The sequence below is a fragment of the Desmodus rotundus genome, chromosome 1, assembly GCF_022682495.2.
Source record: "Desmodus rotundus isolate HL8 chromosome 1, HLdesRot8A.1, whole genome shotgun sequence".
NCBI lineage: Eukaryota > Metazoa > Chordata > Mammalia > Chiroptera > Phyllostomidae > Desmodus > Desmodus rotundus.
In genome coordinates this window covers 49,569,957-49,593,961 of record NC_071387.1, presented here as the reverse complement: position 1 = coordinate 49,593,961, position 24,005 = coordinate 49,569,957, and the positions used below count along the sequence as shown (strand labels likewise).

At 42.7% G+C, this 24,005-nt stretch overlaps 1 protein-coding gene across 4 annotated transcripts in view; it reads right to left on the bottom strand.

Annotated features, from left to right (window-relative positions):
* Positions 1-24,005, bottom strand: part of DOCK8 (dedicator of cytokinesis 8) — a 213,691-nt gene that overhangs the window by 12,431 nt on the left and 177,255 nt on the right. For all 4 annotated transcript variants that reach the window (XM_045191179.3, XM_024555137.4, XM_045191172.3 and 1 more), the window contains 13 exons: positions 21,628-21,724; positions 20,097-20,231; positions 19,073-19,225; positions 17,875-18,033; positions 17,135-17,235; positions 15,900-16,092; positions 11,511-11,654; positions 9,866-9,997; positions 9,269-9,403; positions 7,748-7,837; positions 4,276-4,512; positions 1,731-1,874; positions 382-488 (listed from right to left, as the gene is read on the bottom strand). In XM_045191179.3, coding sequence (XP_045047114.2) covers positions 382-488; positions 1,731-1,874; positions 4,276-4,512; positions 7,748-7,837; positions 9,269-9,403; positions 9,866-9,997; positions 11,511-11,654; positions 15,900-16,092; positions 17,135-17,235; positions 17,875-18,033; positions 19,073-19,225; positions 20,097-20,231; positions 21,628-21,724 — 1,827 coding nt within the window. The remainder of the gene's footprint in view (positions 1-381; positions 489-1,730; positions 1,875-4,275; positions 4,513-7,747; positions 7,838-9,268; positions 9,404-9,865; positions 9,998-11,510; positions 11,655-15,899; positions 16,093-17,134; positions 17,236-17,874; positions 18,034-19,072; positions 19,226-20,096; positions 20,232-21,627; positions 21,725-24,005) is intronic.

Sequence of the window (24,005 nt, the reverse complement as noted above, 5' to 3'; positions counted from 1 at the left end):
CATCTTCCACCTCTGAGCCTGTGTTCCCCCTTTTGTAAAATGAGGATGGCGATAATACTTGTTTTGTAATGAGAGTGTGAGGCATATGTGCGACGATGAACATGAGCACTGTATAGTTGAAATGCCAGTTACTTAACAGTAGTACAAGTGGGTTCCTCCACTGCACCGGCGCCCAACCTTGGGCGTGTGTTGGAATGCCCGAAGGCCTTGTGAAAACACAGATTGTGGGGCCCCCCTCTGCAGATGCTGAGTCAGTGGGTTTGGCTGGTGCCTGAGAATTTGCCTTTCCAGCTAGTTGTCAGATGCTGCTGGTGCTGCTGGCCCGGGGAGCACACTTTGAGAACCTCTGCCCTACTGACTCCCAGCCGATTTCCTTCTTACCGCATTATGAATTCCTTAAAGCATAATCTCAATTTGTTGTGATGTCGATAGAATTTGGGGTCAGCTGGTATTTCAGCCAAAAACACTTGGGCTACTTCCAGTGGTCCCTGAAGGAAAAAGTAAAAAAACAATACTGACATTGGAAATAAAACAAAAGCATTTGGGAAAGTCTTGGCATGATTTCTTGATTTGAACATTTAATTTTATAGTTGGTTTGACCAAAACAAACAAAAAAAATTAAAGAAGGTCTTAAACTTTTCAGGAATCTTCGATTCTCAGGGAGGAGTCTAAAGTTTTCAGAGAATAGTCAGAAGTATAAATGTATTTTCTTAATCAAATGCTACTAATAATAGGTTTCCCTTCATATATAAAAACAATGCTACTATATCAAAGGCTTTAAGATGCTTTTCTAAGAATGGGGATTGTCTCGCTCCTTCCATTCCTATTCACTTGCCCAGTTGCCCTCGTGTAAGTCCTGGTTTGAGTCAGGACAATGCAGCCGTACGCAGTCCATGGTTGTGGGCTCACACAGTCTTCTGTTTTCATGAAGGGACTGGGACTTACGAAAGCAGAAGCTTCCTAATATTTTCTGATCTTGGAAATATAATAGTCATTTCTCCTGTCTGCTATTTTTGTTCCCTTGATGTTATGTGGACACAGAATTTTGCAGGGGGGTCCAGTTGTGCTGAGTGAGGGAAGAGTCACAATTCTCAGTTTCTCAGTGTGGGGTATGGACAAGAGTGGATTTAGATCTGAAATTAAAGTGATCCTCTGGACAGAGAATACCAAAGTGGTTACCGACCAGTCCATGGCCTGTTAGGAACTGGGCTGCACAGCAGCTGGCCACCAAAAAACTGAAATTACCACTTGAGCCCTGCCTCCTCCCCCCAACACCACTAGCCCCCCATCCGTGGAAAAATTGTCCTCAGCAAAACTGGTCCCTGGTGCCAAAAATGTTGAGGACCTCTATTCTAGACCCTTTTCCCATTCTCCTACAGGCATTCTTAGATTAGCCTCAAGCTGTGCAAAAACTCTGCCTAAATTGGGCATGACTAAGCACTTTCCAACAGGACCCCAAGTCTGGATCATGTCCAGTCTGGTCCTGAGTGAAGACTGAGAGAAAACGGTGCTCCTTTGATGGGCCACTCATCTCCAGGATTTCTTTTCTACCTTGGGTTGTTCCGTGAGCAGAAGAGGTCACCCAAAGTGTTCTAGACCTCACAAGTGTTCAATCCAAGTTTAGGAACATCATTTGCATGTTCATCAGACTCCCCCCATCAACCTCAAGTGCAAGCATATCATGGAAATAACAAGAACCAGAGGAGCTGCCACCAGCTGGATTTGCTTACCTGATTTACAGTTGCTCCCACGGAGCCCTGCAGCACCATCTGAAGCATCTTGGCATCAGGGGGCTCTTGGTTAATGGCAACCGCTAACTGCAGGGTCTTCTTCTTCATATCTTCAATGGCAACTTCGATTGGCGTCAAAACAAACTGAACATAAGACAAAAATGTAGGGAAGTCATTGTCCACTCTTATAAGCCATGGAAAACCTGGAGCTATGTTATGGAGTGCACTTGGATTTGAAGAAGCAGCTAGGCAGGCTTTCAGAGTAATTTAAAATAATCTGTACAGGTTAAGAAGAAGGAAGGGCCTAATATTTTTGAGTACTTATTATGTTCCAGGAACTGTGCATACATTTATTATTTACTCCTTTAAAGAACCTCCTTACTGCCTACATTTTATAGTTAAAGAGGGATTTGTAAGGTGAAGAAAGTGCCGTGAAATGACACAGGTAGTATGTGGGGAGGCCAGAATTTGATCACAGTGATGTCTACATTCAAAATCCATGTTCTTTCTGCACTGCTAGGCTTCCTTTTATGTTATTAAACAAGTCACCCAACTTGTAACTGGGAAAGCTATCAGAAGAAGAGCTTTCAAGACCTTCTCCCCCACCTTAACACAGGATTGTGGCACCACGTGTGCCTTCCCCAATTACCCTGAAGGTGAGTTCCTGTTACATAGAACTCTTTTAAGGGTCAGTCTGCTGGTTGCTAATTTCCGGTGGTTTCAGATACGGTCCTTCTTGAATGTTATGAGTGGGCTTGGGTCTCCCTAAATTCATATATTGAGTCCTAAGCCACAGGATCTCACAATGTGGCCTTATCTGAGACAGGGTCTTTATAGAGGTAACCAAGATAAAAGGAGGTCATTAAGATGGGCCCTAATCCAGTATGGCCTATGTCCCTGTAAGAAGAGGGAATGTGGACACAGAGACACACACAGAGGAAGGATAATGTGGAGAAACATAGGGAGAAGGTGGCCATCTACCAGCCAAGGAGAGAGCCCTGCACTGGATCCTTCCCTCACAGCCTGCAGAAGGAACCAACCCTGCCAACACTTTGAATTTTGACTTCTGGTCTCCAGAACTGGGACACAGTAAATTTCTGTTGTTTAAGCCACCCACTTGGTGATATTTTGCTCAAACAGGCCTAACAGACAATAAGCAGCCAAACAGGTTCTCAGAGAATAACAGATGGCCAAGAACAATCGTAAAGGCTTTTATTGGGACCATGAGTTTATTTTTGTGCTATGCCTAATGTCCTAGTGTTCAAAAGTCCAAAACAATAAGAAACACAGCAGATGCCTCCTGCACCACCCTCTTCTTAACTGAGTCACAGTCCAGGTTTTCCCTGCCCTGTGAAACTCACTCTCTGATGTGCCTGCTGAACACCTGAGCTAGTGGGCCACTCTCCTGTGAGCTCCGTCCCTCCTGCTCTGGCCCGGTGAGGTGCATACGCAGTTCATCTGTGTTTGTTCACCAACTTGATTAGGCCTGTTATACTTGTTATTTGAATGACCTAATCTAATAATGCACAAACTATGGGTGCAGAAAGAAAAACAGTTGTTTCTACATAAACCAAGCTCAATGCTTGGGCAAGACATTATGAAAGTTATTGTTATAAATATTCCTGTCATATTAGGTGTGCACATGACAACTATAAAAGGCTGGGAGTAAAAAAGTCATAAAAATCCAGAAGGATTCTTCTCTCATACTGTTTAGCAAGTGCATTATGGGTAGGGTTTACAAAAGGAAGACAATGCTGAATTGTGATCAGCCAACCCAAAATAATAGAGAAGGCTTTGTCATTCATTATATAAAAATGCATGACAAATAAATGTACACGGATGTGTTTTAAAGTAAGAGAAAATGTTTAATGTATGTTTAATTTTGAATGATCTGTGACTTTAGATACTTTCTTGACCAGTCTCATGGATGAGAAGTCTTCGGTACACAGATCCAGGGAAGAGCAAGGGCTCCTTCCTGTCACTGTATAGATGAGGGAACTGAATGAAGACAGGTGGCCTGTGCAGGGTCACAGGAGGAAGCTGGGACCGGAAGTCACTCGGCCTCCTCGTCTACAGTGCATGGTGCCCTGCCTCCAGCTTCACCTCTCGCTCACCGGGGCTGCTGGCTTGCTGTTTCTGTCTCTGATAGTTAACAACACAATCATGGCTAAATCACCTATAAGCTTTTACATACACAAAAACTTAATATAAAGTGTTTGAAATTTAAATTTGTACATTTCATATCAATTTGTCATTAAAATACAATTTAAAATTATAATTATATAAACATCTTTATATTAAAGGTAAAATATAAAATATTTAAACATAAAGTAGTGTTATGAAACATGTGGCTGCCTAACTGGGATTTCCTGGCATCACAAGAATGAGAGAATAACCACCAAAATAATATTTCAAGTGTGTCCCTTTTTAGATTCCACTCCAGTCCGCGATGGAGGAGGTTTGTGCTGTCAGTCAGGGAGGCTACCCAGGCCCACTTGTTCCGTGGCAGCCTTGTCTACAGCCCAGTCCCTGCGGGTGCCATTACCTCCTCCTTCTGGATGACGCAGATGCGGGTCTTGATGTAGGGGAAGGCGTGCATGGTAGTTAGGACCGTGTTCCGCCGGTACTGCTCGTGCAGCTCTCCACGAGGCCGCCCCTCCAGAGTGAAGGGGGTGGTGTACATGAACCTCCGCAGATTGAAATTCTTCTCAAAGTAGGTTACCCTGTCTTTCATCTCGTACTCATCAAAGTAAGGCTCCACAAAAGTGATCTGTATGTAAGCCTGAGGGGGAAAAAGGCAAGGGAAAGAGAAGATGAGTTATTTGCAAATAACCACCCAGGACGCACTGGAGGGGCATGCTGGAACCAGTGCAGCAGCACCACCACCCCCCCACCCCAGGTCACTAATGCCACAGAAGCTGAGTACGTCAGGCAAGACATTATGAGGCAACACTTCAGCCATCAGCCAGGCCTCTTCTCCAGCCGCAGGGAGAGAGAGGCCTGCCAGAAGCAGAGGGCAGTGTGTGTCTGTGAAGTCAGGCCCACAAGCCACCCCTCCTAACTGATCCAACTGAAACTTGGTACGGAAGCTTGCCAGCTGCTATTCAGAAGAGACAAACGCTCCTTTCCAGAACAACCGTGACCACTGTGCGTTTGGAAGAATGGCCAGACTAAGTGAAACTGACAACACCCCGTGCTGAGAAGGAAGGGGAGCAGCTGCAACTCTCATACACCGGTGGGGGGGATGCACAATGGTGCAGTCACTTATGAAACAGTTAATCACAGTGACCACATGACCCAGCAGTCCCACTCCAACGTGCATCCCCTAGAGAAGTGAAACGTATGTTCAACCTGAAACTTCTACACAAATGTCTACAGCAGCCTTATTCATCACAGACAAAAACTAGAAACCACCCAGGTGTCCCTCCAGTGGGGAACGGATAAACAAACGGTGACGCATGCATACAACAGAATACTGCTCGGCAATAAAGAGGAGCAAACTACCACAATATTGTTAAATCTCACGTGCATTGTGCTAAGTGAGAGAAACCAGACTCCAAAGGCCCTACGATTCTGTTTATTTACTCTAGGATTCCATTTACATGACGTCTGGAAAAGGCAAAACTGCAGAGACAGAGTGCAGATCGGTGACTGTCAGGGACTGAAAGCAAAGGGAGGGCACGGCTACAGAGGGGCAGGGAAGTACTTCGCAGCGACGCAACTCTTACATAGCTCGATTGCGGTGGTGGTTACATGTGTTCGTCAAAACGCATAGAATACCAGGAGAGTGAATTTTACGGCACGTACCTCATTTAAAAGTGCACGCACACACGCACACTGTGAATAAGGGCAATTTACTAAGAAAGAAGGCCTTTTTAAAAAAGTAAAAAGAATGACAATGACCATAGACTCCGCCACACCCACCCGCTGAAATGGATGGGCGAGGTCACTGATCTCAGGCCGTAAATCACTAACCAGTGTGATGAAGTCGGGTTATAATTCTGGGTTTGGATTCTTCTTTCAAACTCTCACAACCTACTTCAGTCCTTTTAAAAGAGGGAAGAAGAGCACCTTGCGTCGGGGGTGGCACCGGGGACGCTACGTAGCATGTGCTGTGCACAGGTCATTGCGGGCACACAGCCGCAGACAGTTCCCACCTTTGCAGACCTCAGACATTTCTGACTGAAGCTCAGCGCGGGCCTTACACCAGTTACTGCTTCAACCAACCCTAGACTAGGGAGTATGTCTCAAATGTGCAAGTCTTCTGAAATATGTAGAAAAACAAGCCATTAAATTTGGCCATTCCTCCCTGCTTGCATCATCTTCTTAATATCCTAGAGGGCGGAACTGAGAGAAGAGTTTGGACTCCTCATTTTATAGGCCTGCCAGATGGAACAGCTCCTCTGTCCCCCAGCCCTTAACAATACCTTGAACTTGCATTTTTTCCAGCAGCTCAGAAAGCTCTCTCATGAACATATCTGTCTGTGGGCTGAGTGGGCAGGCATCTCTCTGTGGTATAATAAAGAATATATCTAATCTCTGTTTGTGTTTCCTGGGACAGAGCTTCAAAAATCCTTAGCATTTTCTCACTGATAGGAGTATCTTTTTTATTTAATGAGGTGACTCTTGCCTGATGGGTCCCTAAATAGTTTCAGGATTGGGGCTGGTCACCCAAAAACCAACCATGTGATCAGAGGGTTGGGGAGGGAGGGGAGAGAGGCTGCAGACTGAGTTTGATTATGTGGTTGATGAGCTCACCAATCGGGCCCACCTAGATTGGTTAAATCTGGACACCAAGGCTCGGTGGAGCCTCCTGGTTGGTGAACACACTGACCTGCTGAAAGGGTGGCAGGCCTGGACTCCATAGGAGAGGGCAGAGAAGCTCTGGGCTCCCTCTCAGGCTTGCCTTGTGTACCCGTACCCGTAAAGCTGTAATCATTCGTATAGCACTTTTCGGAGCTCTGTGTCTTTCTAGTGAATTATCTGATCTGAGGGGTGAAGCGGGAAAATCTGAATTTGTAGCCATCTGGTCAGAAGTGCAGGAAGCCCGGGGCCCTACTGGAGACTGGTGTCTGAAGTGAGAGCAGGCCTGTGCAGGACTGGGCCTGTACCCAGAGGCGTGTGACGCTAACTCTCGTTAGGGATGAGACAGGACACCTTCTCATGTGAGAAGTGAGGAACCTGAACTCCAAGCCCCTTACACCTTCCCCAACAGCACAGTGGTCCTGCCCTTTCCTGGAAGGAACACCTGAAGCTGAAAACAGTTGTTGGTGAGAAGGCTGCATCTTTCTAACATGTTTTAAATTGAGAGTTTAAAGTTTTTATAGAAAGGCAGCAGGGAACAGTGAGTAAGAGTATGGTTTGGGAATGACAGAGCCTGAGTCTGAGTACTGGCTTTGGCACGTGAATGATCATGGCAAGCTGCTTCCCCACTGCACACCTCAGTTTTCTCATCTATAAAACAGGAACAACACCACCTACTTCACAGCGCTGTTGGAGAATGAAATGAGGTATGTAGGGCCTAACGTGGCTCTAGGTACACAGTTGGTGTTTAATAAGTAGTAGCTTATTATGATTCCTACCTTTGAGTATGGATTTTTTTTAAATCCTCACCCAAGGACATGCTCAGAGAGGGGAAAGAAGGTGGGGGGTGGGAGGGAGGGAGGGAGAGAGAGAAAGAGAGAGAGAGAGAGAGACTGATGGGAGAGAGAAGCATCGATTGGTTGCCTCTTGTATACGCCCCAACTGTGGACCTGACCCACAACCTAGGCATGTGCCCTGACCAGGAATCAAACCTGGGACCTTTCAGTTTATGGGACTATACTCCAACCAACTGAGTCACATTAGTCAGGGTGGTTTTTTAAAGATGTAACCAAGTAGTAGTTGAACTCTTGACAGAAAAATTTGGCTACATTGAAATGACCTGGGGAGTCCAACCAAGGAGGTCATTTTATTTTCCTGGGGTAGAACAAAGGGAATCATAGCCTGATGGTTATTTTTCGCAAATTTCCCCTTACCTTGTTAGGGTCCAACTTGGTTTTGTCCACAGGAGCAGAGTCTTTTATTACTTCCACAAATTCTGCACCAAAACATTGACTATAAAATCCCTAGGCAAGAGAAACCAACATATTATAAAGGTTATTTTAATGCAACTCTTTATCTCTCAGAAGCGGAACAAGGTTGGAATAAGGGAGAATTTGCTCATTGATTACTGAAAGTCTCTCTGATCTAATGAGGTAAGTCCAGCATTTCCTGAGACAAAAATAAAAACATAAGGAAGTCTGTCATCACAAACTTTTACATGTTTCCCTGGAGTGTGTACACTTCACCTCTAACTCAACGAGCGCCATCATCATTCCTGAAGCCGCCCCAGGGGTATGGCACTATTTACTTCTTGCCTGGTGTACCCTAGGGACTTGGGGGTCACTAGGCTTTCCATAATGTGACAAAACACAGTGCAAAAGAAGAAAACACATGTGCTTCTAGTCCTAAGTTGGGGAAACACATTAAGAACCCAGGTGTTCCTGGGGTCAATTGCTAGTTCTTCTCTGAGCTCGATGACTCTGGGCAAGTCACCCAGCCACTCTGGGCCATTGCTTCTTAGAGTAAAGTAAGGATTAGAGACCTTTGTTTTATTTGGCATGAAAGATAGTGTAAGAAGAAATCTGGCAACAAAAGTGTTTTAAGTTTTACAGCCACAGTAGGGCATAAATTCAAAGCAATAACAAGAAAGTATAAGGAGTGAATCTCTGGTTAATTGCTGTCATTAGTTCAGTGGACCCCACTTATTCACCCTGAGAGAGGGTTTTGTTTTGGGGGCACCCCTTGACTTTCCTCCTAAGTTCTAAGTACCTGGCTCTTTCAATGTCTGCTTCCTTTTTCCTCACTTTTCTTTTTGCTGTTTCCCTTTTTCTTCAGCCTCTCCTCCAGGAACATGCTGCTTCCTTCCACTACCACACAGATCATATATAAACGGCAGATTGAACTTGGGGCTGCCAGCCATTGGTTGGGGTACTGACTCTTATTGCCCAAAATGGGGTTCTCCGTGGACCAGCAGGAAGAGCTTGCTGTGCCATAGCCCACGGTGTGGCTACTGGGAGCATCTCTGTGTCATAAGTGGGATGTGTTGTCCAGTGACACCAAAAAGATGGCCACAGAATTTTCTAAGGATGGTTCAGTAATTTGGCCACATTACTTCAAAGTCAAGGTAATCTTCAACCTGAAAAACTATGACTAAAATTTGGAAAGGGTTCCAAGAAAGCATATGACTTTGGTTGAATTTTTGGATAGTCTTGAAAATATTCACCCTGTAAATTTACAAACTTTGACAAGTATACACATAAGCTTAGGAGAAAACTATCAAATCTTGCTTTACTTCATGATCTCACCTAATATGTTCATATTCTATATGCAAAGTGGAAAATTTTATATATCGATCAAAGATGAATCCACGACCCTTTGTTTTTTTGTAATGACCAAGTCTAACTTTTTTTTTGGTAAAGTATACAATGTTAAGCACACAAAGTCGCTTCTCTTACCTCTAGTCTATGAGAGATCTCAGGAAGCTTGGTAATTGCAGGCTCTTTGTAAACAAATTCTTGTTCATCCAAATCCCCAAATTTGGATCCATAAAAGCCAACTCGGAAGTAGGTTCCAAACATTCTCTTATGACCCTAATGAGCAAAACAAGAAAACCTCTCCTCAGTTATGTAATTTATGAGAACCTATTGAATTGAAAAGGACAGGAGTCTTTTATTGTTGTGTTATAAAGCATTTTTCCCCTGTGGAAAATATAAACAGAAATCACTCCTTAAAAAATTTAATGTTTATGGAATGAATTTTGGAAGCGATAACAAAAGAAATCCCATGAAAAATTTCTAGGGCTTTTTTTAAGTGAGATTAAAAGATTCTCACATTTCCTGCTTGTAAAGTAATTCAAGCTGCCTCCTTTCATACTCTGAATCAGGGTCAGTCCTCCTGTCTATTCCCAGCCCTTTCCTGTTTGGTAGGTGAGAGCTGTGGTAATGATGTGCTCAAGGTAAATCATTCCCTAGAGAGGATGGAGGGCTAAGCATCTCTGGGACAGGGTCACCTGCTGCCACCAGGTAACAGTGTTGGCCAGGATCCCCAGATACCTTGCTAATGATGCTGTCAAAGGCCTTCTGCAGCTTGTCGTGAGTGGAGGTCAACTTCCGGAAGTCTCGATGTGCTTCTAGGATGGGAATGACCAGTTTGTAGACCTCATTAACTGTCTCATACAATCCACCCTTGGAAAGAGAAGAAAATCAAAGAGGATTTAATCCTTGGAAAGTTGGAAGAGCAACCAGAATTCATTATGCACTGGAGAATGGGTTCAGTATTGGCACCACAATATTTTACAGAACAGGAGTGACATCTGAGCATCTTCAGGATGGTTGGGGCACTCACATTGAACATGCTAAATGGTTCCGCATAATGCTGTTAAGCAGGGAAAAGGGTTTTCAGAGAGAAAAAACAGGCCAAGAGATGAGAAGAGCAGTTCAGGACGGCAGATTTAGCATATTTAAATGTAATCAGGCGCCCACTGATGACCAGATATTCAATATATGCCTGAAAGGAGTTAGTAGGATTGTAATAGTTGGTCTTCTTAAATTTCAGGAAAAATATCAGTAGGAGTATTTGGGACTTTTTCTGAATCCTGAAAAGTAAATCAGGAAAAAAGAAGCAAGAAGATAGTTAAAACAATAATTAAAATACATAGAGGTTTGTAGGTTGGAAACTTGGAATTGAAAAGTAGGAAAGAAAGAAAAATATAAGGATGAAAACAAAATTGGATTATCTAAATATAGTGAAGTATTAAATATTTACTTGGCTTAAAATGTGAAGGAAGATGGAAATTATTAAAATACTTTCCCCCTTGCCCTGAATCTCAGTGACTTAATCCAGTGATTTCCGACCAGTTTGCCACAGCAGGTGAGCTGCAAATATTTTAAAAACACGCAACACCTGACTATTTAGTCAGGGGCGCTGACCTCTTTTCCCTTTGACAGTCAAATAAAAAAATGACGACAGCCAGTACAACAATAGCCATCTGGTGTGAATGAATCAAAATTATACCTATTTTGTTGTCAGAGCAGCTGCAAATATACTTCTGGTGTGCCGCAGTGTCAGTCACTAGTTTGTGTGTGCCGTGAGACGGAAAAGGTTGGAAAGTGCTGGTTTAATCTGTACGTGTTTTCTCTTACTAGGAGTGTTTACACCCAGACGGGGCTAAGAAGGGGTCTCCATGGTTTCTGCTCCCTGCTTTCTGGGGGCTGGATCTGGCCTGTGGCGATCCTGAGGATGAGTCAGTTGTTAGGAAGAAAGATGCTGCCTATTTATCCCTTCCCTCTCCTCCTTGTGGTGCCACCCTAATGTTTTCCTCTATGTGAGGGAAGATGAGGCAGTGAAAACATGCCTCATCATTTATTGTGTAACCCTGGGCAAGCCATGTCACCTCTCCGTGGCTTTGTTTCCACCCCTATTAAAGGAAATAACACTGCGAAACTGCTGCCCGGCCAATGAGCATGCAGGTAAAACCAGACTGCTGCGGTGATGAAAAGCTTTCTCCCCTCCCTTGAGAGGTGATGTAATTTGCATCCACCAAAGTCCCCCTGGCAATGTGTTGTCATACACACCCCTGCACACCCCTGCATGTGTTGTCATGAAGTGGGACTGGCTTGGCCACTAAGGCCACATTCACAGCATCAGGAGTTCAGCCCAAACATGGGGGCCAGGCTCCTGGACCTGCTGTGTGCTCACCGTGCTGAAGAGCTCGGCCGCCTGCTCCAGGAGGCCCACCAGGCCGCTCTCAGTGAAGTACCGGCCGGAGCACACGCCGTCCTCGTCAGGCGACAGGGTGTCTTCAGAGACGGCAGATTCCTCCAGCACATTGGAAGAAATGTTCTGAGACAGACCACAGTACAAGTTCAGAGAACAGGGAAACCAGACTAACAAAAGGCACCACAGAAATCCAAAACGCGGGACTGAGAGCCACGCACAAAGATCTGCAGCAGGCCTGACGTTACACAGGCCTGTGGTTCTGCGGGAAGAGCCCTGGCTGCCGTGCACTCCGAGAGGACAAGTGAGGAACCGGTCTTCAAATCCCACAGTTTTCTTTTTTTAATAGCCATTAGGAGATGTATAGAGGATACTTACCTCAATGCAAAAACAGTAGAGTTAGTTTAGTGAAACGACCTTAAGGGACATCCAGCTGGGGTCATGTTTTTAAAAAGCAAAAAGTAAGTAACAGTTGACTAGATGCCTTGTTTCACCAGCTGAGTGAACCTCTTAGTTTTCAGGGTGTTTTCTGAAGAATGTTGCTACTACCGCCTTGATTTTTACATGAATAGCCATAATGTTATATGCCAGTAGGAAACTGGAATGTCTTCTCTATGGAAATTTTTATGGTAATGTAGAAGTTTTTCTCCCTCCACCCCCAAACATTTTGTTACTTCCTACATACTTCCTTTGCATAAACTGGAGTTTAAAGTCTCTGGCAGAGAACACAGTGAGTGAGGCCAGGGCTAGGGTGAACCACTATGACCCCAGGGCTGCACTTACTCTCAGGGCGGTGTAAGTGCTGACCATCAAGTTGCTTGACCCTGAGAATGCTTCCTTAAAATCTATTTCCTTAAACTCCATGCCTTATGTGCCTTGCTTGCCTCTCCCCAGCTCTGGCCCTGGCAGTGACTCTCATACTCTTGACAGGTCAAGAGAAGAGTCGTTTTCTTCAACTTGTCTCACAGCTGTGGAAGAAATGAATGTGGAACATAGACAAAATGGGAAATCTTTCTAGCTTAAGAAATTTCACAGCACACATACCACTATTTTCTTTTCCTGCACTCATGGCAGGCATAACTAATCAATTATAGCACTCTTTCCCCTGAAGCTTAGGTAGAGTCTCAACAGTCTTCTTAGCATAGTACTCTAGTCAGCCACTATCAATGGACCAGAGTTGGCTTTTAAAGTAAAGATCTGTCTGCCTCCTAGCTTGGCTAGCAGGATCAAGTGAATCAACCTTAGCAATCAAGGAAAAAACAGTTGTTATGGTCCCATATCTTCACACCCAATATTGTAATGTAGTTTTAAGGATATAGGAGGCTTTCAGAATCTTTTGTGGCCGTCTTTCTTCCAAATGTGTTCTCTCTATAATGAAGTTTCTGAATTGGAGATAACAGAAAATCCAAAAGATTCATTCAAAAGAATCTAACCCAAAAACCAAATACTTTTCAGAATTGTATGCAATTGTCTACATGCAGAGGAACAGATTTGAGATTAAGTAGTTTCAATAGCTGTAGTCATAGGAAAAAGATTCTGGACAGACTTCCCTGGCTTCAGAATTAGGAGGTAAAAGTAACAGCAGCATCTGAGAATGTATTCACATCTACATTTGTGAAGTAAATAGTGTACTCCAGAGCATAGGATTTCAATGATCTCAGTTCCTTGGAATTCGGTGGCCTCAAAGTTATTTTCTTTTCACAGATTTATCATCTCCAGTTTATTATTCTTTTCCAAAAATTCCATTTTATTGGAGCAGAACAAGGTTGAAAACTAAAGCACAAAGCATTTAAGAACTCAACACTGAACATCTGTTACTAATGCTGCCAGAATTCTTTCACCCTTCTATAAAGTAAAGCCTCCTGGGGAGCCATCCATAACTCCAGGTGTGGACCTCAACTCTGGCCCAGCCAATTCCACTTCTCATTCCATTTCTCTGGCCATTATGATTGGTTCAGGCATAAGGACATGTTCCCATCAGAACCAATGAGATGCACTGAGACTTTCTCAGCAACTGCCAGAAAAAAATGAGGCACTTGTCTATTCTCCTGGACTTGAACCTGGGAAGATGTAAGCCTAAATATTTCTCAGTAAGTGTGGGAAACCTGTGAAGAATGAAGGCAACATAACAGAAAGCAGAGACAGGAAATGGTGTTGACACTGAGGTCTGATGACATTGTTTGGGCCCTCAGGTCCAGTTTGGCAGGTGCTACTCCAGGCTCACCTCCCTCATGCAAGCTGATAAATTCCATTTTTACCTTTGTTCACTCTGGGTTTGGTGTTTTGTCCCTTGCAAGCATACATTGCCAAATGAATTTGGTATGTCTCATTTGAGAGAAAAGAGAATTAGTGCCTAAGCATCAACATAATTTTGCTTCTCTTCTGTATCTAACACCTAACTCACCATGTTTTGTGTATCATGAAGACTTCACACTTCACAGCTCCTTCTGCCTTCCCCTTCACCTTCCTTGTCTTTCTGAGCTTCCCTTGACCTCCAGGCTTGGTCACATTATAAACACTCACAGCATTTTTATTATAGCCTTTATCATAATTATAATTGAATAAGGAGTGAAATAGTTATATGTCATTTTACCTGGCCAGAATGTAAAACTCATGAGGACAGAATAGGTGCTTAATAAACATCATTGAAAAGAATGAATGAAAGAATGGATAAAGAATATGAAAAAGTAGAGCTATATGCACCCCCATGTCAGGACAATGTGGGGTTTCCTGTAGCTTCTAGAATAACTATTCTATCTTGCCCAGGCTTGACTCAGTATAAGCAGATCAACCAAATTCTAGATGAAATTAGAATTGTAAGGTTTAATAATTATTAAAGTGATAGATATCAAATAAAATAGAATAATTGGGAAAAAGCATAAAAGAATACTAATAGTTCTGTTAATGAAACAAGAAAGGAGGACAATACAATTCAAAGCTAAGCGATAAACCTAAAGATTTTTCTGGGTATTGAAAGACTAGCACTTATAATATTTACCCTTGATAATAACAAATGACCAAAATAAATTTGATGAAAGAAGCAGATACAAAACTAATGTGATATTTTATGCTTTTTGAATGAGATTTAATTTTTGGCTTTTATAACAAATATTGCTAAGTTGAGAAGAAAGTTTATTTGCTGAGGATAAAAAATAGAAATTTTTGTTACGAAGACCGTAAGAAAAGAGGAGTTAACAATATGAGGCATTCCCAGAGTGGCAGGTGAACAGTATTCTGGGAAATCAGAAGCTCCGGACTCTACCAGCAGCAGATTCAGTGATTTCCTTTCTAAGCCGGTGAAAGCTACTTTCAATTGCCCTCCCTCTGCTTCACACAGCGTCACAAAAGTGCGTTGAAGAACAATAATGAGAACAAAGCCTTTTACAAAACCAGTCATGCAAATTCAAATAATAATAGTACAAACACTTATCATTTTGTGAGTCTGGCTTGAAAGGGGCTTAATTACTGTACTAACTATATTGTTTGTGGTTTTAGGGTTGGTCATTCCTACAGATAATGTCTCATAAAAAACAAACAAACAGTACTCCTAACACTTTTTCCTCCTCTAAATACTGTGCTAAACTATTTAGTAAAAACAGTCCCAGTGGCTACTTAGCATTCTTGCTTGAATCAATTTTCAGGCCTGGCAAACGAATTCCCTTTGCTAACTATGGGAACATTCAGCTCATCATAAGAATGCACTGATTCATCCCCCTTTTCCCTTCCCACATCAAATTGGTTCTTCCTTGGTTTTTGGCTTAGGGAATGGGATACTACAGAGTTGGGAACTGTAATCCAAGGAATGGGCCGTAAGGAAGATCATTTCTCCAATGTTTGGAAAATGTTCTCATGGTTCACAGGTCTGTGAGAAAGAGTTTAAATAACCTTAGAAAACTTGCTCTGCTTCCTTATCTGTGAAGTGGGTGTAGTAATACCTTCCCTATCTGCCTGCTTCACTGGTGGGTGGGGAGGTCAGATGAAATCACAGGTGTGAAATGTTTGGGAATGTGTGAAGTGCCTATCAACTCTACATTTATTGTAATCAATAATTTAAAAAACAAACCAAGATGGTGCAGCAACACAAAGAGGCAAATATAATACACTAAAGCAGGTTTTTCAACCTTGGCACTATTGATTCTTTGAGGGGGCCAGACAATTCTTTGAGGGGGACTGTCCTAAGCATTATATTTAGAAAGTCTAGCAGCATCCCCAGCTTATACCTATTGGATGCCGGTAGCGCCCACCCTCCCATCCTCAGTGGTAACATCCAAAAATGCTTCCAGAAATATTCAAAAGCCTTCTAGCCTGCGGGGCAAAACTACCCCCAGTCGAGAACCGCCGCTCTAAAGGAAAAGCTGAACTTGCCCCCACCTGGAAGCTGACGCTGCCCACGGGCAGGTAGCTATGATCCTCCAGCATGCTCAGGTACTCAGCCACTAAGGCAGCTGCGTGCACCAGGCACATGGCGGCCTCCGTGTAGCACTTCTTCTTGGTGTGTTTCTCTGCCATGTTCTGGAGCCAGGTCAGCCGCAGATCCGGAGATGTCTGGTAACTCTTGGCAATTCTGAGGGCAGAGTGGGAGAGTTTCAAGGACAACTGCTTAATGACACTGCTTTTCTACTGTGTATGGCCACTTGGTTTTTCTAAGAATTTTTTTCCCCAAGAGTTTTACCTACACATTCAGAATACAAGAGAAAAGGCCAACATTTATCAGTCCAGCTGTTTTCGTTCCATGTCTAAGGTGTTCTGGACTCCAAGAAATAGCATTTAATTAAAGCTTTATGGGAGGAAAAAGACCTGATAAAATGATATCTATTTTATTTTATTTTTGTAAAGATTGTATTTGTGTTTTTAGAGAGAGGGTAAGTGGGGGAGAAAGAGAAGGAGAGAAACATGGATGTGTGAGAGGCAACCAATGGATGTGCGAGAGAATCATTGATTGGTTGCCTCTTGCACGCCACCAACTGGGGACCCGGCCTGCAACCCAGGCCTGTGCCCTGACGAGGAGTTGGACAGGAGACTTCCTGGTTCACAGGCTGGCTGGGGCTCAATCCACAGAGGCACACCAGCCAGGGCAAACCATATGTATTTTAATGGATCTCTAGCAGGTTTCTTCCTTTTCTTTCCTTTTTCTCAAAATAACAGGGGACAAAAGTACTACCATTTTTATACCATATCAGAACAATTTGCTTCTGTAAGTAGTTTCTCCTGAAGAAGGGCTGTAAGGCAGTATTTTTAAACTACAGAGTAAAATATGATTTTTAAATAAAACTGTACATGTATGTTTTAATAGAATAGTAAAAAATTGTATAGGAAGTAATTCATATAACAGTTGATAGTTCTCTTCTCTCATCCTATGGTAAGCAGGAGATAGTGTTAGAAAATAGGCATCTTACTTTCAGTTCGGGAGATCTTCCTGACAACTTGCACATGAATCAACTTACTCTGAATGATTGATTTCTACCAATTTCTATATACGGTTTTGGATGTCATCCAAAACAGTGTGCCCACAGAGCCTGTGATAATCATTACATTAACAGGAGCCCTACTGTGACAAACCCTAGATGCACAAGTGACCCCCTCCTGATTGTGTCAGAGAAGTTTACCTGTACATGAGATCCATAAGCATCTCAGGATCTTCTTGAAATTCCCTCATTTTCACTGTGTCGTATAGGATGCTATTCAGGTTGCAGAGCAGTTCTTCTACCTGCAAAAGGTGAGTGTACAAGGCCCAGATAATCTTTACTTTGTATGTAGTCCAGGGCAACGAGTCAGGACCGCACTGAAAGTGCAAGGGGCAGCCAGGAGCAGGCTTCTCTAAGAGTCAAGATTGCAAATGGAAGGCAGCATTGACAGGGTCCTCTGGAGCCTTCGTCTTTGCAGGTACAGGTGCTCCTGAGGCCCAGATGTGCACTGGCCCTTAGGACACAGGAATTAGCCCTGAATCCTGAATCCTATTTTCCCCTCTTGGTTACCTTTTTTAAAAAAAAATAGTTTGAACTAGTTGCACTATTTACATAGTTTGAACTATTAGTTTCAGTTATTTGCAACTTGAAATGCCCTAAACTGTTATCTAGAACATCAGGGCTTTTTATACCAAGCGGGAAGCAGCTTAGGACCTCAGCTTAGGTTCTACATTTTTATTTATATATATATAATATTTACGTATTTTATAAATATATATCTATATATTTTATATATAACTATATTGTGGTATGTGTATATATGCATATGTATACACACATACATACATATGCATAAATTCATATATATGTATATACACATACGTATTTATTAGTGGTTGATCCCCACCCAGTCGTGAGACAAGGAGTGTTCTTCAGTCTACCTGGGTGGGGAAAGGTGTCGTCTGCATGGCCTCGTCCTCTTCCGCATAGGCCAAGATCGTCCTCAAGGATTTTCTCAGGTGCTCCTCATTAAAGTCTGACGCTTTGCCCACCAGAGATGCCAGAGACATGGTTACTTGCATCTTTACTCTTGCAAAGTTCTGCATTAGGGAAAAGAAACAATGGAACAAATAAGAGGCATTCAGCTAGTAGGTAATTGAAGACAGTAGAGACAGACACCAATAACTCCAATGTTTTACGCAGTTTCAATCATCTTCTTTTCTCTCCATGAAAGATGAGGTGTACTTTGTATAAGATGCATATTGTTTAAATGGTTTAAAAGGATATTGCTCCGACGTAAATCTGTCAGCTCCCTTTAAATTTTCACTGGGGCCTGGGCAGCCTCCATGCTGCCAGGCTAGAAGTTTCTTACAAAGTTGGGTCACAGGATGTCTCCTTTTGTGCCAAGATTTTTCTGCTTGGAATTTTAATTAAACTGCAAAGAGGAACAGGATCTCTCTCAATGGCTGGGATTTCCAAGATCCTGGACTCTGGGTAGGCGGTGACTTTCTGTTTCTCCTTTCCTTCCAGGCCCATGTAGAAATATGACTATTCTAAAGTCCTCTTTTAAACAGTTATACCTAATACATTCTGAGAACACTGCTTTCTCCCATGGGCCAATTTATCTTTTAATATCACTTGAGCATGCCCATTAACATGACTACAAATGTAAATTCCAACTGAACATATCAATCTCTAGACAAGCTAAAGCAAAAGTTGAATCTTTTGCAATAAAACAACTCCAAAGCCGCCTAAGCTTCAATGAAAACTAAGGTGTAATGATAATAATCACCTTCCACAGGTCATTATGGAACCAGTTAAGCAAACTTTATAAATAGGACAAATTCTTTTGAATTCTTAACTTGCCTGTTGTATTTTTCCCTACAGATGCCAACTTTTAATCTACATATATTCATTTATCTTTTTTATTTAAACATGCATGTGGAAACCACCGCATTCATCAGTTTTGATTTTACTTTTGAATGCAAATTCAAACAAAGGCTGCTGTCCATCTGCATACTTGATTGTTTCTTCACACAGGAAGAAGTAAATTGCAACCCTGCGAACTTTTCCTCAACCAGTGCTTTGCATTGACTTTCTCTGTTGAATCTGGATCACCCTTCTGGTGTGAGCTCTTACACTGGTGGCTCCAAAACTGAACCTCATGAGGAGGTAGAGGGTGGCGCAGGCTTGGCTCCGGGTGACGTCCATGCTGCTGCTGCAATGGTGCAGCACACGCTGACACAGGTCTGCACACTGCTCCACCTCCTCCTCGAACAGCAAGTCGCCGAACTAGGAGAGACATAAGGGGCTATTAGGCATCACTTGCTTTCATATGCTTTCTGGATGCTTGTTGAACTATGCGAATGTCTGCTTGGACAAGCAAAAAGCCCAGAAAAGTTAATGCGTGGCTCCATAAAGATAATGAGCTACTTGACTCAGAGGATGAATTGAAGTGATGGAGTTGACTTAAGATTTAATTATGAACCGCACAACGAAGAACGGCTGCATAATTAATTGCTTTGTCAGCCAGGTTGCATTCACCGGCAAAGTCACAACTCTGAAGGAATCATCCTGCCTTACTGGACTCCCTAAAAATTATTGGTGACTAAGAAAGAGAAAGTGATTCTGCATGGGGAAAGCAGAATTTCACTTTCTAAATGGAAAGATCTCATGTAGAAGGCATCAACTGAGATTTGCAATAAAGGGGGAGAATGTGAACTGCCTTAAACCACTTTACTTAAGGAATATCTATATTTGGGCTAAGAAAAAGAAAAATTTATTTCTAAACTTTCTGACATTTTATGACATGACATTTTTATACGACTTACTAATGGGTGACATGCATAGAACTTCAATCTCACTCAGATGAGGTATTAGAGACAAGAGTGCAAGGCAAAGTTGCTCAATGCACTTTTGCTCTGATATCTCCGGTGAGTGGCCAGTCCAAACTTCTATAGTTCAGCCCACATTGCAAGTGTGAGGGCCCCTGTTTTTCGTCTCCATGGTGCATCTGCTTTCTTTCTAGGGGAGACTTCAGACCTTCACTGCGGCGTCAATAGAATACTCTGTGGGTTTGGGTACACCTGAAGGGAGATGTAGGAAGCCAGATGAGAATCTTAACTCTTAATTAAGAGTCAGAAAACAAGCAATCCGTGTTTACCTTGGCAATGAGAGCACGGAGTGTTGCAAAGCAGTGAGTCAGGTAGGTGGTGCTCTGATCACAGCTCAGAGAATTCACCAGGACTCTGAGAACACCTCCCAGCAGGCTGTCTTTACAGTCCAAAGCGGAGGTTGCCTGGGGAAATGGAAGAAGAGCATCACTGAACCCTGGGCTGTGCCAGGGCACTGAGGGGTGAAGACACAAGCAGACACTTTTGACAACTAGCACAGGGATGGCTGAAGTCCTATTTCTTTCGATCTGAGATCACAAGGTTTCGTAAAGCACTGCATACATCCATTAGCATGAGAACCGAAGACCCATCTCCAAAAGATTTTGTTCCCAAACTCCCAATTTATTTGGGGTTTATGCCTAATTCTGGGCTGATAAACTAAGTTATAAGGCACACCTCCCCCACCCTGGGCAAAAGCTTTTGGAATGTTCTTTCTTTGTATACCAGGCACAGCTTTCCCTTGAGCTTCAAAACGCAACTGTGGGCTTCCCAGAACAATAGGGGCTGCTTGGTGGCAGAGACGTTTCTACATACGAGTTTGTTTATTAGAGACAGTAAGATTAAAACCACCAGAGATAATGACAAGTTTCAGCTTTCTCTGAAAACTGCAAATACATGTTGAGGACTGGCATTAAGTACGCAGCACTCAAAGTTGTATTACATAAAGATATACCCAATGGGATGCCAAGCGTTTCAGTTGTCAACAATACCACATACTTTTTATCTTTATTTTTGTACCAGGATTACCTTGATTTTAGACAACCTGAAAGTTGGATACCTAAAATGCCACTGTGTTTCAACAATTTTTCTTCTTCTAGCCACGCCCCCCCCAAACAAACATTGGATCTACTCTAATGATTTCTCACTGGAAACACATAAAGGACTAATTTTTCAGGTTAACTAAAAACCGAATATAACTTAGACGTCTTGGTAATTTTGGGACACATTCACTTAGAAGATGAAATTAATGTGATGACTTGTATTGTTCACAGTGATTACTGTTCACAGTGATGCTATACTTTTCTATAGCAGGGATGGCAAATTCAGCGCACAAATGACTTTCCGTCACTAATTTGTGTCCAAAACAGACACACTCTTTTTTACACTGAATCCAGTCATAATCGTAGCTCCTATACCAGACATCAACCGTAATTCAACTGGAGTTGACCCACCCAAAACAAACAATAAACAACCCTAGCAACCATCCTTATTCTAGATACTGAACTATAAGCCCACCAGCACATTATAAACTTGAAACACTCAGGCAGATTTAACTACAAGGGTCCAGTTTATAAAGCCCCTAACTCATTCCAAGTGAACAGCAAGTCAAAAAAGCCTGAAGAATGTTCATTATCTCTGGAATTTGTAATTTGGACACTTGTAAACTGCCTAACTTCATTTCTTTTTAAAAAGGCATTTAGAGATCATGTTTATTTCTTTGACAAGTTCCTCTAAAGAATTCTTTGTGAAATCTCAGTAAACATACTCATGCCAAAGAGATCGGGTGTTTGCTGTCCTCACCTGGATGATGTTTTCCTGCATGTCCAGGATGATTAAATTTGCTTCTGTAGCTAGATTGCCACTGATCAAGGCTTCTTGATCTAACTCTGCCTTTGTTCTAAGAAAGAAAAAAGAGGTCAAATTAAAGCACATATCAAACCTGGCCATATCCCAATGCTAGCAATCTATGCAACAAGGCATAAAGAAATCTTCTAAATAGTCAGTCTTGGATGAATACAAAGCAAGCTGGCTATGGGTAACTAAGGAGCGCAGGGTGCTTTTTGTGACTGGCGTCTGGTTAAAAAGATTTTCTAGGTAGAGTCTTGAATCTATCCTCGTTCTCACTATTATAAATAATGACGAGAATTACAGAAATAACAAGGTGGATAGAAAAGTAATCACTGGTTGCTACCAGCAATTACGCTAGCCAGTCAAGCTGCTGCATAAAGCCTCAGGAACATTCCTGCATTTCATGCTTAAGAACCATCTCCACATGTGAGCCTCTGCAACCAACTGAAGGGGGAGAGACTGAGTGGGATGTGAATTTGGCAAACAGCAATGCTGCTGGATTAGGAAAGGGTGATGCTTCAGAACTGGGTCAGGGATGAGGCAGTCTCTTGACTTCTCAGAGGCTGCCTTGGGGTTGCACAGTCAAGTGCGGGCCTTTTGTCCTTTTCCAGTGGGAGGCGAGACTGCATTCCTGTGGGGCGGGCCTTCCAATATCCTACTGGATGTTCATGACTGGCTATTGCCCACTAGGGAGTGGAAAATTGACTGGTGCTCTTTATCTACTAGGTTACATTTTAGGGACTCAGAGCGTTTTATGCACAATTTCATCCATTCTCACAAAATCCAAGGGAAGCTGGAGATGGATATCATCTAAATTTAGTTGCCAGGAAAGGGGAGTGGAAAAAATTGACCTTCCAAAGATGTCCTAGTGGCCAAATTGTTAGCACAGGGGTCAGGGTGTCATGAGGTGAGCTCCAAAGGCTTGGATCCGGATCACCAGCTGCTCTTGAGACCCCTTCACCTAACGGTGGGGGTGGCACTGGTGTTCATGCCATTGATACCTCTGAATAAATATTTCCCTTAGTTTTAAATGATTTCATGCTTAGTATAGGCTCTTTGGTCCCCAGCTGCTTTACATGTTTTTCTCATTCTCCAATTGATGATATTTGTGTAAAATAAGTAAATTCTAAAAGCTAAAATACATTTCATTAATTCACTGATAGGTGTAGATTCAGAGCAATGCTATCCAACAGGAACACAATGGGGACCACATATGTCATTTTCTATTTTTCAGGAGCTACACTAAAAAAAGCAAAACAAAATGGGTGAAATTAATTGTAATGCATTTTATTTATCTCAATATATCAAAAATATTGTCAATGTGTAATCACTACAAAAATTACTGATGAGATAGTTTCCATTCTTTCACCTGTACTCAGTCTTCAAAATCCGGTGTGTATCTTCCCCTTATACTACTGCTACGGTGGCTGCTATGGCGGATGGTGAAGGGCTAGGGTATCCTAATTCCTTTTTTCCCCCAAATTTTGTATCATGCTAGAATACGTATAACACACAATTTTCCATATTAACCGTTGTTGAGTGTATAGTTTGGTGGTATTTAGTACACTCGTGTTGTCCTGCGACCACCACCAGTGCTAATCTGGCTTTTCAAAAGCCCATTAACTATTCCTTTGAAATAGTGATTCTCAAAGTTGACAGCACAATAGAATCACCTGGGGAGTTTTACCAAATGCGGATTGCTGGGTCCCACCACCGGAGATTCCAAATTAAATGGCCACAGGTACATCTGGGTACTGGAAGCTTTAAAAGCTCCTGGGTGGTTCTAACATACAGCCCAGGTTAGAAACTACTGCCCGAAAAGGAACAGAGCCAGAATGACTGACACATGGTCTGAAAGTGGTGCGAGACACCACTATCATAATTACAGAAAGTTTTCCAAAAAAATTTTCTAAATTGAGCAGCTTAATTTTGCTATGGTGTCTTTTAAAAAAGGAAGACGGAAGGGGAACGAAGGCAATTTTAAAAAGGCACCACCCCTGAAAATCTGCAGAGGTGGATCGTTAGCTCTGACAGTGAGCAGCGCACCAGGGAGTTCAGGGGCCGAGAACCCAGGAGAGAGAACTGCGAGACCCTGAGTGAGAAGGCTCAGCATGGCGCTGTTTCTGCAAGTGAAAGGGAAAGGTTTCCCAAAATGTCAGTTTACACCGTCCAAGCAAAACATGCCTTGTTAAGCTCTTCTTTTAATCTCATAGAGTAGATGTCCTAACCATCTATGCAGTTCTGCATCGCCTACTACATGCATGCTTAAAACACTTTTTTAAAAGACTTATTTATTTATTTATTTTTAGAGAGTCGGGAAGCGAGAGAGA